The sequence below is a fragment of the Trachurus japonicus genome, chromosome 23, assembly GCF_045865225.1.
Source record: "Trachurus japonicus isolate A0001 chromosome 23, Traja_1.0".
Taxonomy (NCBI): Eukaryota; Metazoa; Chordata; class Actinopteri; order Carangiformes; family Carangidae; genus Trachurus; species Trachurus japonicus.
In genome coordinates this window covers 6,314,642-6,328,322 of record NC_140929.1, presented here as the reverse complement: position 1 = coordinate 6,328,322, position 13,681 = coordinate 6,314,642, and the positions used below count along the sequence as shown (strand labels likewise).

The 13,681-nt window shown below is 39.2% G+C and overlaps 1 protein-coding gene across 50 annotated transcripts in view; it reads right to left on the bottom strand.

Moving 5' to 3' along the window:
• Positions 1–5,538: 5,538 nt before the first annotated feature.
• Positions 5,539–13,681, bottom strand: part of celf2 (cugbp, Elav-like family member 2) — a 229,144-nt gene continuing 221,001 nt past the window's right edge. For 30 of the 50 annotated variants that reach the window (XR_015035066.1, XR_015035069.1, XR_015035067.1 and 27 more), the window contains 3 exons: positions 12,858–13,030; positions 7,490–10,573; positions 5,539–7,446 (listed from right to left, as the gene is read on the bottom strand). Coding sequence is in view for 20 of the 50 variants with exons in the window: in XM_085769348.1 (XP_085625474.1) it covers positions 12,903–13,030 (128 nt within the window). In the remaining 30 variants the exon portion in view is untranslated. Of the gene's footprint in view, positions 10,574–11,799; positions 13,031–13,681 lie in introns of those variants that run through there. The other 20 variants (XM_085769349.1, XM_085769357.1, XM_085769359.1 and 17 more) reach the window with 2 other exon arrangements.

Sequence of the window (13,681 nt, the reverse complement as noted above, 5' to 3'; positions counted from 1 at the left end):
AATTCAATGACAACAAAGATGCAAACCCACTATTATGAAAGAATGTAGTAAAACCAGAGAGCTTGACTGCAGCTGCTGCTCTGCTAAAAGCTTGGTAGGCCTACAGTGGTAAAGGGACAGTGTGTTAACAGCTATTGAAGAGCTGCTGTATCTAATATCCCTTTTTAATATGAAACAAGGAGCTGTCAGGGCATGAAAGGAAAGAAAGTTTTAGAAACAGCTGCAGCGCCTCAGTGCAGCTGCTGCTGTTGGTTTAACATCAGAGGTTTTAATGGTTATCACCTCTTTTTCCAGCGGTGTGCACATCCGCATCCACAGGTAGCGACTGAACTGTTGTGGTACCTAGGAATAAAATGTCATTCATGAAGTACAACTGCACCAACACACACACACAAACACACATTTCTCTGGCAGAGATCAAAGCTCTGAAGACTGATTTGATATCCGGCACATACCTGTACATCGATGAGGAATAACAGGCCTAATGAAGGGCACGCTACACTGCTAATCTCATCAAAGAGCTCGCTATTTAAACACACACACACACACACACATACACACACAGTTGCATTATCCTCAGATGGAAAACACTGGTTTTCACACATCAACTGGTTTTAATGAGCCGGACACTTCCACAAGATGGCAGCAGCGCCTCAGCTAACGTTGGCCCCCGTCTCCATTCAGAAGCCCCTTTTTAGTGACTTGTGTTTTATATATTGCTCTGGTTATTCCATGTTACCGCTAACAAGCTTAAGCATTGCATAAGCAGAACAATCCGGTGAATATTTTGTCGAACAAAAGGCGAATGAGTCACTTCATTTCTTCAAAGGGATGCGTGAGAAATGGTGCGAAAATGTGAGAAAAAAAGACAGAAAAGGAAGAAGAAGAAGGAAAAAAAAAAACTCTCCCCGGCCGTCCTTTGATCAACACTATAATTTAATTACCTGCCTTCCAAGGAGAGCCTTTATTTTGAATTTCAGTCTCAGTCGTTTCATTTATTTCTTCTGCGGCGCAAAAGTAAAAAAAGGAAAAGGGGTAGTTTCACTCTTGCTCCTTTTAAGTTGAAATAGGTCTAAATAATAATGTAATCATCTCTAATAAGCGCCACATCAACACAAAGTACAAAACTTAAAGGTAAAATGTTTGTTTTTTTATATCTAAATTGACTTGTATTGCATTTTGGCATCAGAAATATTACATTTAACAAAGTTTCAGCATCAAACTTACATTGAAATACTACACTGTTTTTCAATGTTATCCACAAAAACAAACCCTGACGTGCAGCTTTTAAAATCACACAGTCTGAATGATTAATTTATGAGGCTGTTACGCAACCAGGACCTGAATAATAATACTGAGGTCACGAAACTCAGGTCTTTGCGTTGGCGAGTGAGCCAGGGGTAGCCCTCGTCTTTTTTCACTCTTATTGTTGCCGTTTAATTGAGGCTGCTGCTTGTACGCCACTAGACCGCGCGCAGAGATTGTAAGAACATGCTGAAATCCATTTACTCTCTTGAATGAAGTGTGTCCTTGTGTGAAAAGCAGACATGAAAGATTAAAAAAAAAAAAAAAAAACATGCCAAGGACATGAACTCTGATGCAGTCGTTGTTGTTGATGTTGTTACCAGTTCCTCCTCCCTACAAACTGTAGCCTACCATCCTGAAAAAAATTAAATAGTAGAAATTGTAGTGTATTATCCACCTGAACATTTTTGCTTTAATATCTTGAATTATCTCATGTTTCCCATGGTGTTTTCTTAGCCTAAAGGTTAAGGGATATGTCAGAGGTAATTCGCCATTTGGATAGGAACTTCATTTGTGATAAGTAACAGTTTACAATAAAATGGAATAAATATAAATAAATGTAGATCATACAAGAGAAAAGGCACACGCATACATTTACAGCATATGTTTAGATTAGGTGTTTAGTAGTAGTGTGGAATCTACCCATCTCTGTGGGTTAGTTTTTGGGGATACTTGACACTGTATCTATGTTTAAGTTAGCTTGGTCAAGAGGTTAAATGTCAGAATGCATAGGTTAGATTCTGTTTTTAGAGCCTGTCTTTGTCTGATCATCTTGGACATACAGTATCCTTATATTGGAAAAAGGTGGAGTTTTAGAAAACATATATAAGGTTTGGGGTTTAGGCCAAGAGGGAGAGATCTCATATTGGCACCAGAGATGCTCCAGGATTCGACATTTTTGTACACTGTTCTTTTTCTTGTAATAAAACTCTTTTTGGATGCAAGAAAAGACGTGTCAGTGGTGATCCCTTCTTTTCATCAACACATCAATATACCACAAAATTCTAACGCATGCAGCTAAAACCCTCCCGTGACCTCTGACCTCTCCTCTAAGGTAACTCCATCAGGGATGATCTGGTGAATCTCCATTAGCTCAAATCAAACAGCTCTCTTCCTCTCATCCTCCCTCTGCTTCTCTGTGGCGTCGCCGAGCGAGCGCTGCAGCAACAACCCCGTCTACTTCCTACTGACAGGAAGGAAAGTTTTCCACGTGTGTGTCCTTCGAGAGTGTGGTGGCGAAGGCGTCGTGCGTGCGTGTATGGTGTGTGTGCATTCGCAGCACCTGCAGCGTCTCTTGTGAAGATGGAGAATAATAGACTAGCTGTGTGGTTTGGTGCTTTTAAAAAACCATATAGCCCCGCTGATCGGCTGCATAATGCATTCATGCAATTCCACGGCAAAAACATGACCTGAATTAGTTCCAGCGCTCTCGCCGTACACTCCACGAAAAAACATCACCCATTGTTCCGATATTTCATTGAGCTCGACTCCTCTATTTTCATCTGCAAACAATGCCTCTGTGTTTGGTCTATTGATCCGGTATCACCGCCGCTGTCTACTCACTATAAATAGGCTCGCACTGATTGTGGGATTTATTCATGTGTTATTCATTTCATGCAGCTGAGAGGCTTTATGATGGGTGTTTTCAAGCTTCTTCATGTAGAAGAAATGTTTGCAGAAAAGAAAAGAACAATGCTGTGGTTTGTGTGTGTGTATGTCAAGGTTACCTGGACATATTTAACCACACTACTATGCAGTTATTCAAAAGTAAAATGATTTGGGTTTCTTACTGTCACACGTGGTGGCTCAAATCTTCTCTTAAAAAAGCTGGATGCTAATGTTGTATGGCCCAAATGTTGTAGGAAAAGGCTTTTCAGTTCAGAGAAGGATAACAGAATAAAAAAAAAGATGAATCCTTGACATCACCTGAGCTCTAAAATGGTCTGAATGAAAAAGCGTGAGTGCTGCCAGTGGCAAAGTAAACCTTCAGACATCTACACTTGTAATAAAATCTATTTATTTAGGATATTGTGTGGTCCTTACCTTGAATTTCGAAGCATCCTTGGCAACAGCTGATGTAGCGATCATCAGACAACTCATCTTTTCCGCAGCAGGCCCACCTCATCTTTTAAGGCCATGAACATGTGTGTGTGTGTGTGTGTTGTGAGTGTACAACCTGCATTTAAACTTAACTTTACAAATACACATCGGCACGTAGCCCGACACCTTCCCTTCACGGCTGCTTTCACATTTTAAAAGTGATTCTACAAGCAGGAATAAAAAACCCACAGAGCAAAAAACAAAACAAAGAAGAAGGAAAAAACTAAAAATGAAATAAAGAGGGGGGAAAAAAATCTTAAGCTGAAGATATTTTCTTGAGTTATAGGCCACATGCTGACAATAACAGAGGTATATTGTATGCCTTTTCCTGAACCTCGCAATCAATATTTAATAACAGACTTGGTGGACTGGTGCAGTGATGAAAGGAAAAGCTGCCATAATGTGCCTGAGAGCACATAATGTACAGCCGAGTGGATATTTGTAGCAAGAAGTTATAAAGATTTTTTTTTTTAATTAGGGCATTTCAGATTGCAGCTTTAAAAAGAATCTGCATATTATCTGGTTTATTATGACTATTTTTCAAAAAGCAGCCTTATTGTTTCTCTGTGGTAACCTTCAATTAGTGTGTATATATACGTATATTTAAAAAATAAAACAACATTTCTGAACATTTCAAACCCTCCTGGATATCTGTGAATGAAAAGTGAAAACTTTGACCTTTGACTTCTCTTTCCTCTCTCTCTCTCTCTACTGGGGATGCAGTTGTGACGGTGAGACAGTACGGGAGTGGATCGGACACAGAGAGTGGACATACAGTGGACAGGCCTCGCCCAGGACAGCGGACAGCACAGGTAAGGAGGAGGGACGACGACGAAGGCCGATTCCCTGATGAGGGAAAACTCACGGCGGCCGAGAGTCCGCCCTCTTATTCAAAGCCAATTCCAGTGTGAGCTGAGCTCGTATCGCCACAACAAAGAGTTTCTTTTTAAATGTAGCCTAAACAACTGAAGTAAGAGTACATTTTGGGAAATACACTCATTTACTTTATGAATATTGACACCACTCTAACAGCCGTACAGTAGGCTAATAAGAAGCTAGAGCTAACTGCTAGTTTCAGCCTAACTAAAGTAGCTCTAAAGCTGGTTTTCATGTTTTCAAAAAATTAAAAAATTGTGATTTAATTGGCATTATAAGTTGGACTGTTTATTTACACAAAGGCTGTGCTAGCAACCACATCTACTCTATGAACTTAGCACCTAATGGCCTGGTCAGACCAACGTTAAAAACATCAAAATGTGAAGATTTTAAAATAAAATAAAATTAGATAGAGAACGTTTTAAGAATTTGTGCAAACTGTTTTCACATTGTCTTACTGTCCCTTGACAAGCGAGCTAGCCTAGTAGCCTACAGTCGATCAAGCTAACCGACTGCTATCAAGCTAGTTAGCTCATTAACCCTCATTGTGTTAATTGAATGTACAAACAATACAATACAATACTAAACCATGCTGTGAAGACTGAGCAGTTTCGACTTGACTGGTGCTAGCAAGCTAGCTACTGTAGCGGGCTAGTTAGTCCTGCGATATCAAGCTATAGCTTCAAGAAACTCTGTAACCATGCACGTATGGTGTGACCAGGCCTTTCGACTTATACAACACACAAATATGCATATTTCCCAAAATGTCAAATTATTTTTGGTCAGCTTTTCCACACCCAGCAAACTGACTTCTCGTCATTTGCTGATTAAATTTTGGATTCCCAAAGTCCCCAAAGTCCGTCCCCCCCGGCTTGACACTTTTGCGGATGGAGAGTCATTTTTTTGTCGACTGTCACGCGGCGACTTGGGCTCCACAGTAATATACATACAAACACCTCGATGTATATTTACTATGTTTGAGTGAGAACAGCATAGTGAGTTGTCACTGGAGATGGAGTCAACTTTACTATGTGGTAAAAAACGACAACGAAAAACTAAAAAACAAAAAACACAAACATGATGGGGAAAGAGAGAGAATGAAAGAGAGAGTGAGTGAGAGCGAGAGAGAAAGAGAGAGAGACTATGATAAAAGTGAGAGTAAAGAGAGAGAAAAAAGGAGAGAGTGGCAGGGAGGAGGTTGTGAAACAGTACAACATCAGACAGCCACTGGAACATAACAACACAGAGAGAGACAAGTATTAGGAAAAATGGTTTAATATAGGAGACAGAAGCAAAAAACTGCATCACACAAGAACATACGTTTACAAAAATAATTCTGACTGCTTCAGCTACACAGTTAGTTCACAGAGAAGGACAGAGAAACCGGAAAAATCTAAACAGCTAAAAGCAAAAAAGTTTCTAATTAGTTGATCTCTTTATTAAACTAATACATTAATCCACTGAAGGTGACTAAATATTTCTATTCCTTCTTTTTCTATAATTGTCTTATCGTGTAGACGGCACAATACAGAAGTCAAATGAAACTTACCGCTGTTGTATAGACAAACTTGCTAGAACTATTTATAAAGCAAAAATGAAAAGATCTTGACACTCACCTACCCTCTGTTTTCGGAAAAAGAACCAAAAAGAAAGAACGAACTAAGAAAGAAAGGTAGAAAGAAAGAAAGAACAACAACACTCAAGTGAGGAAAAAGAAGTGAAAGAAATAAAGCCAAAGATCTTCTAGAAAATCTTATATCAAAAGCCAACTTTCTTGATGCCAGCTAGAAATCATACTCAGGGACCAGTCAGGGTCAGGCCACACCACCAGGCCAGACAGCTTTTTTTCTAAGATTTTTTTGTTGTATCCTTTAATCTCCAGTATAAAAAATTCCACTGGTACAAAATGCATAAGTACAATCAGTTGTAGAAATAGGAAAGCCTGCATTTTTTGTACTTTTTAAATCCCATCCAGTGACAGATTTCGAAGTGTTGTCAAACAAACATACATCACGCTTACAGGATCCACTGAAATGCATTGACTTTGGCTTCTCTCAAGACAATAACTTTGAAACTACTGAAAACCTTTTTGAGAATTGAAAAGAAAAAAGAAAAACAACAACAACAAAGAAAAGAAAATAATTTTTTAAAGAAATTGGATAATTTCTACAGACAACAAGCTCTTTTTTTCTTTACGGCACGGAAAGAGAGAGAACACACAAAACATTTTTCCTCAAAAAACTTGACATAAGCCATAATGCAAAGAAACGACAAGTTCAATTTTTTTTTTCCTTTCAGATTTCATTGTTTGATAAATAGCACTTAAGATAATTAAGAAAGAAGGAGAACAGAGAAGTGAACAGTGACGAGATAGAAAGATTACAACGAGCATCGGCGATGACAGCCCCTGAGGTGAGCCGCTCCACAGAAACTCTGCGTCTACGACCCTGTTGTGCTTCGACATTGAAACAAAGACGTAAAAAAAAAAGAAGATGCTTCACACTGTGACTGTGCAACATCAGGCTGTGTGCAACTCGGTGAGATTTGGCAAATATTACGACATATTCTCGGGACAGTGGGAAAAAAAAACGTCTGGGATATTAATAACATAATGGGAGTATGCGGCCTCCACACTTGACGAATAAAAGGTTTACGTGAACGGCGCGGGAGTGAGGCGGAGATGTGACGATGTGCAATCGTTGTATAGTTCTGGGATACAAAGGTCGTTTTGTGTTTTTATGTTTTTTTTTTTGTAATATACGTTGCAGCGACGTGAAACCCACACACCGTACAGGTAGTTATGGCTGTTTGTGGCACTGATTACTGCGCGTACTGCATTTTAGGTAAAAAAAAAAAAAGAAAAAAGTCTGCTTGCCTCCCTCCATGAGATCAGATAAAAGTTTGGTATTGGGTTTTGGTCTTTGAAGAGGATAATGAAAGCTGTATTGCCTTCATCTCGGCTGCGGCTGTTGTTTTGCCTGTGTGGACCTGCGGACGTGACCCTTCCTCTCCAACCAACAAGCGTTTTTATTTCCCCTGTCGCTATTCCAATAAGACGTCTCTCCACATCGCCCTGGTTCTAATAACCCCCGCTTAGCCTGGGAGACAACAACCGAGGCAGGTAGGGAGCGGCATCCTTCAAACAGACGCCTCATCTCACTTCTTCTTTTTCTTTCTTTCTTTCTTTCTCCTTTTTTCTTTCTTTCACTATGCTGCGAGGGACAAAACGGCCATCTCAGCCTCTCTGCTCTGGCCGATCGGACAAAATGGCGGAAGAGCGAAAAAACCCAGACTTTGACAAGTGGGGAGGTTTAACCGTACACAAAAGTGAACCTGGACTTGGCACAAATCACTGACTTGACTGACTGACTGACTGACTGACAACATCTTCTAGTCTTATAATACTGATACAACGCTCCCTGGTTAAGGCGACTGGTGAGCTTCTGTAGAAAATAATGCTGCCTTTTTTTTTTTTTGTCTTTTTCTTTGTTTTTTTTTTTGCAGACCGTAAACTAGGCTTTCAGGGAGGGGGGAAAGGGGGCAGTTGAATAGACTTTGACAACATTGTGCCATGTAAACGGCTCGACTATGAGAATGTCAATAACACACTTTGGCATCTAAACATGATTTTGGCCCATTACACCACAAGACTCAGACACGGAGAAGAAGTCTTACAACCACTTTTTAGAAAAAAAGAAAAAAAGAAAAAACGTCAAAGGAAAAAGTTTGGCGGCGAAATCAAAACTCGCTCCGGACTGTCCCGCCTTCTTCGTTTTTTTTTTTTTTTGACTATCCGACGGCGACGTGTGCTTTTTTTTCTTCTTTTTTTTCCTCAAAAGACCAAGGCTTGTTTGTGAATGAGCGAGTCTTGCCCTGTGCTTACATCATGAAAGCGAAAGCGTGCTCGTCTGAGGTGATACACAAAAGTAATGATCCTCGCCGTCTGAGACAAATGGCGCCGGCTACAACTCAGAAACATTTTTTTCAAACCCAACAAAAAGGGATAAGAGAGATTTTGGTGAAATAAGGCTTCGCGTATGACTCTCACCTCAGTTCTTTTTTTGTTTTGCGGCAGAGGAGCGGGAGAAACTAAACGTGCGTGAAAACGATCAAAACCAAAATAAACGGAAGCCTGATGTCTGTTTGTGTCTGTGTGTGAGATACTAATAGAGAGAGAACAGGAGTGCAAAGATTTGTGGTAAGGCTTTGATGAATCAAACGGCTGTACAATGGCTAAAAATATCAGTGCTGTGATTTTTGCGCGCGTGCACGTGTTGTGTGTGTGTGTTTTTAAAGTGTGTGTGTGCACGCTGGCGGGCTGTAGCGGTCGCTGTAGAGGCTTTCACACTCAGGGGCTCTCATGCACAACAACAAAGTAAACTGTGAGGTCTGCACGAGAGTGTGTGTGTGTGTGTGTCCGTGTGTGCGTGTATATAGATATATATATGACACATGGGCACTTTTTTTTTGTTTTGTTTTTTTTTTGTTTTACATCTTTACAAAGAAAAAAAAGCAAACATGACATTTTCAGGCAACAAGACCACAGAATAGCAAGTTAACAAACTCTTTTTTTAAATCTATATTTTAAATATGAGGGATCCATACAAAACACTTATAATAAAATACCCATGTTATCAAATAATTTCACAAGAAATACACTGACGCGCTAGGCAGGAAGTACCTTCAGAATTTGGCACTAAACTCCACTGATCTTGTCTTTTTTTCTTTATAAGACATTTTGCTGAACAACAAAACACATCTAAATATTGTTTCCCACGAGAGAAATAAAATAATAATGACATTGATGCTTCACAAGCTGACATTATATATATATAGATATATTTATATTTATATATATTTTTAGGAATTTTATATAGCTAATTAACCAACGAGTAATTTAGCAAATAGGGACTCCTTAAAAAAAGAAGAAAGTAAAAGAAAAAAGTAACTATTATAGTAATATGAAAGGCTTTGTCTATTGTTCAAGTAAACTGATTTTTTAGTCTTCTCTTGAAAAACATGAGACATTTAAGACCGTTAGACTTGTGATGAAACCACAACTAAACTCACGAGAAGCACCGACGTTAACGCGGGTTACAGGTATCTTAGTATTTTTTTTTCCTCTATACATTTAAACAGTAGAAAATATAGGTCATTTCATCATGTGCATTTAAACCACGGATTGTCTATCTGTGAGTCAGTTCAGCAAAAGGTGACACAAGTAGGTAGCATTTCTCCCCCCCAAACAGGGCAAATGTCTTTTTTTATTTTTACCTTTAAACTACTCTAGAAAAAAGTGGTTCTATATATAGACTTTGAATGAGAAACAGAGCCACTTAAAATGGCCTTATCAAAAAACTTTACACTGCCTGAAAAATGTAAAAACCATTAGAGAGCTCTGAGAGAGTCTAATATTGATCAGACAGTTTTTTTCAAAACTGTTTGGAAGTAGTCTTATATTTCAGAGAAACTGGCGCGGACTGCTTCTGGCCCGCGCTCTGTTTTTCATCGGCACCAGAAGCAAGATGACGCGCCAATTCCTGTAGTGAACTTTCAAGTTTACTTTAAATGAAGAAGGAAAAGAAAAACCAACAAAAAAACCAAAACAAAACCAAAAAACTGACACAAAGAAGAAGAAGAAGAAGAAGAAGAAGAAGAAACAAAAATAATGCAAGAAAACATACTGAATGGAAGTCACTTTGCCACAGGTTGTTGTTTGTTTTTTTTTCTCCAAAAAAAGAACATTTTTGTTTTTCCGTAAAAATCTCAGTCTTTTTTTGTTGTTTTTTTCATATGAATGCAGCTTTATATCTTTTTCACATTGATTCATTTTCTCTCCCACCCCCCTTTCCTTATCGCCTCCCTCCCTCCCTCCCTGAAACACTCCCAGAAAACAGATCCAAATGAGGTCACATGCAAAAAAAACTAACAAAAACAAAGCAAAAAACAAAAAAAAAAACACAAAAATAAAGACAAAAACTCATAAAAAAAAAAAATCAACGTCCAAAAAAGCTAAAAGTTCAAAGTTCAAAAGGTCAGTAGGCGGCGGAGGAGTAGGAGGAGGAGGAGGAGGAGGAGGAGAACCAGGTTATGATCAGGTGAGCTCGGAAAAGACATCAGAAAAAACAATGACGGGGGAGGAGGAGGAGGAGGACGATGACACTTTTTTTTTTTTCGGTGGGGGGAATATTTTTTTTTGTTTCGTTTTTGTGTAAAGTTTTTTTTTTTTTTGGACGCCACGGAGACATGCTAGGCAAACGATGAGCTATAACAGGCATGGAGATGGGTTGTTCTAAAAGGGGGAAAGAAAAAACAGGGGAGAGGAGAGAGTTACACACAGAGAGCCAGAGCACCACACCACTACAGCATTTTATAAAATCAGGAGAAACAACAACAACAAACAGCAACAACAACAAACGAACAACAACAACAATGCAAACAGCAACACCACTCACTGATTTCATTGGCAATTTTTTAGCTTTGATTTTGTTGTTTTTTTTAACTTTGTAATAGAAAATGATATTAATGTTATATGTCTATACTAACAAGCAACAATTCACACACACGCACACTCATTCATTCATTCATTCTTTCATTCATTCACTCATTCAATCATTCATACACAGATACACAAAAAACAGAGAGCACCCAAAGCTTTATCCATCAGATCCCAGATGGATGTTGTCATTTGGGAGAAAATAGTTGTTCATTTTTTGGGAGGTGGGGTGGGTCGGGTCGGGGTCGGGCGGGGGGGTGGGTCTTTTACTTTTACTTTCTATTTTTTTTTAATTTCTTAAATCTTCAAAAAAAAAGGTGGAGGGTAAGGGGTTGGGGGCAGGGGGGCTACGAACAAACAAAAAAACGGAAACACTCAAAAACAAAACAAAAAAAAAAGCAAAGGAAAAAAAAAGAAATTATAAAGAATAAAAATTAAAAAATAAATTAAAAAAAACGCGAGGAAAAAGGTAGAAATTGGACAAGTGAAGAAGTAGTCCCACTACGGATGGAGAGAGGGAGAGAGTGGTGTAAAGAGAGAGAGATGGATGGATGGATGGATGGATGGATGGGCAGCACAGAGAAGTGTGTGTGTGTGAAATGACACAGGGAGGATGGACAGCGGTGGTGAAGGGGGGAGGAGGAGTGTGTGTGCGGTTCAGATGGCAGCGGGGTGGCGGTGGCGGCGTGTGTCGTGATTGTGGTTTCTGCACTGAAAAAACATGAAAAACACCGGAGAACCCAATTCCACGAGACTTCTCCACAAGGGTCTACTTTAATGATGCTGTATACTTTATAGGAGTCCAATAACTTAACGATAGGCAATAAATAAAATCCTTTTTTTTTTTCATCTGAGGCAGTAAAAATGTTGTATAAAAATAGAACTGCTTTTTTTACAAATAAAATTTACAGGCCTGTGGCTTTCTGTACTTTGAATTATTTTTTTTTTTAAATCTTTCAACAAACATCAAGTATTTTCAGTTACCCCCTTAACCCATAAACTCTTTTTTTTATTAGTAGTAATATTATTATTATTATTATTATTATAGCCTTCATCAAATTCTGGATGTTATTTTGAAAATGCTCTACATGCTGTAATATCCATTTCACAACAAAGACCAATGTGATCTGACCCAGAAAAAGTAGTTTACTAATTATTTTTTTTTCATCTTCTGAGAAATAAAAAACTGTTTTTTTTATTTTCACATAAATAATACGACGCAGCTGGAGTGTATCTGTGTGTGTCTCTGTGTGTGTCTGTGTGTGTGTTTGCTTTTTTTCTTCATCTTGTGGTGGTGGAGTGTAACTGTATGGCAGGCTGATGTTGCCATTGACTATAACTGTAAAGAGGCCACTAAGATTTTTGCAGCCTTTGCTCCCGGGTTGCCAGCAGGCATAGAGGGGTTTTGGAGAAGCAGCGGCGGCCTGCAACCAACACCGCGGAGGTCAAAGGTCGAATGTGCATATCGACGTGCGTGTCAAAAGGAAAAAAAAAGAAGGTATTTAAAAAAAAAAAGAACCCTTCGCCAGGCCTCAGGTTCACATCGAGAGAGAGAGAGAGGAAAAAAAATTAAAAATCATCATGGCTCCTTTGTCTGTACCTCGGTTCTGGCTGTAACTAGTCTTTAAAAATGTATAAATAATCAGTGAGAAAGAAAAAAAAATTAAATAACTTTTAAAACAGACTTCTTAAAAAAAAGCTACCCAAGATAGCTACTTCCTTCCATTGTAAAAAAAAAAAAAAAAATTGCACAAAGTAATGACGGTAATGGAAGCGTTCATGTGTGTCACAAAAATAAAATTGTAATAAATAATAATACTTGAAAGCTAACATAAAAATCTTCAAAAAAGCAAGAAAAACAAGAAAAAAATAACAAAACAAAAACAAGGCGTGTGTGTCTCCCTCAGGGTGGTTGTAGGTCGTCTCCCCCTCCCTCCCTTATCTCCATTCAACCCTCCCCCCCCCCCAACCCCCCCCCCCCCCCAGTCCCTGTGTAGAGAGGTCGTGGCTCGGTTTGCTGTTTGTTTTTGTTTTTTTGTTTTTTTTTCATTTTCATTTTTTTTTTTGTGGGGGGACTTACCCTAGCAGTGCTAACATGGGGAGCAGATAGACCCTAGTGCTAAGATCAGTACGGTTTGCTGTCGTTCTTGGAGCGCTTCAGCTGCACCTTCAGCCGCTTCATGCCGATCTGGAAGCCGTTCATGGCCTGGATGGCTGCCTGCGCCGACACTGGATTGTCGTAGCTGACGAAGCCTATAGAAGTGGAAGAAAAGTGGAGAAAAACAATGAAAATATGTGCATTTTCCAATTAACAAACTCATTAAAGCAACTACAAAGAACTTTTAACTGGATATGAAAAAGTCTCTCATTTCTGCTGATGTCTCTGTATGACCTACAACAGCAAATGAGGCCATTGGCTATTTCTAAATAGTCTTAACTGTATACCTTCGGGAGGCAGTGGTCGGGTCGGTCCAGCGGATGAAACGATTTATTGCACTGAGACCGGAGGAGATGGCACACCTGACGAGGCTATAAATTAGTATTGAGTTGTTGCTACACGAGCCAGTAAAAACAGAGCTCAATGGCTGATAACTGGGACAGGATCCGTGAAGAGAAATCTACCACTTTTGTCCACAGGGGTCGCCAACATTTATAACACAAACTGAAAGTTCTTTGTAGTTGCTTTAAATTAGCATACTGTTCAATAATTAAAGATTAGCTGGTATCATTTGAGACGCACTTAAGATGGAGTGTCTGGAAGACTTAGAGGTTAGTAGGATCTCTTGAGCAGACCTAGCATAATAGGCTAAGCTGGCTAACATCAGCCAGCATGTTAGCTAATTGGACTGTGTTTATCTTAGCTAAAATGGATAGTGAAATTAGCTCTGTGTTGGCTGTAGTCTG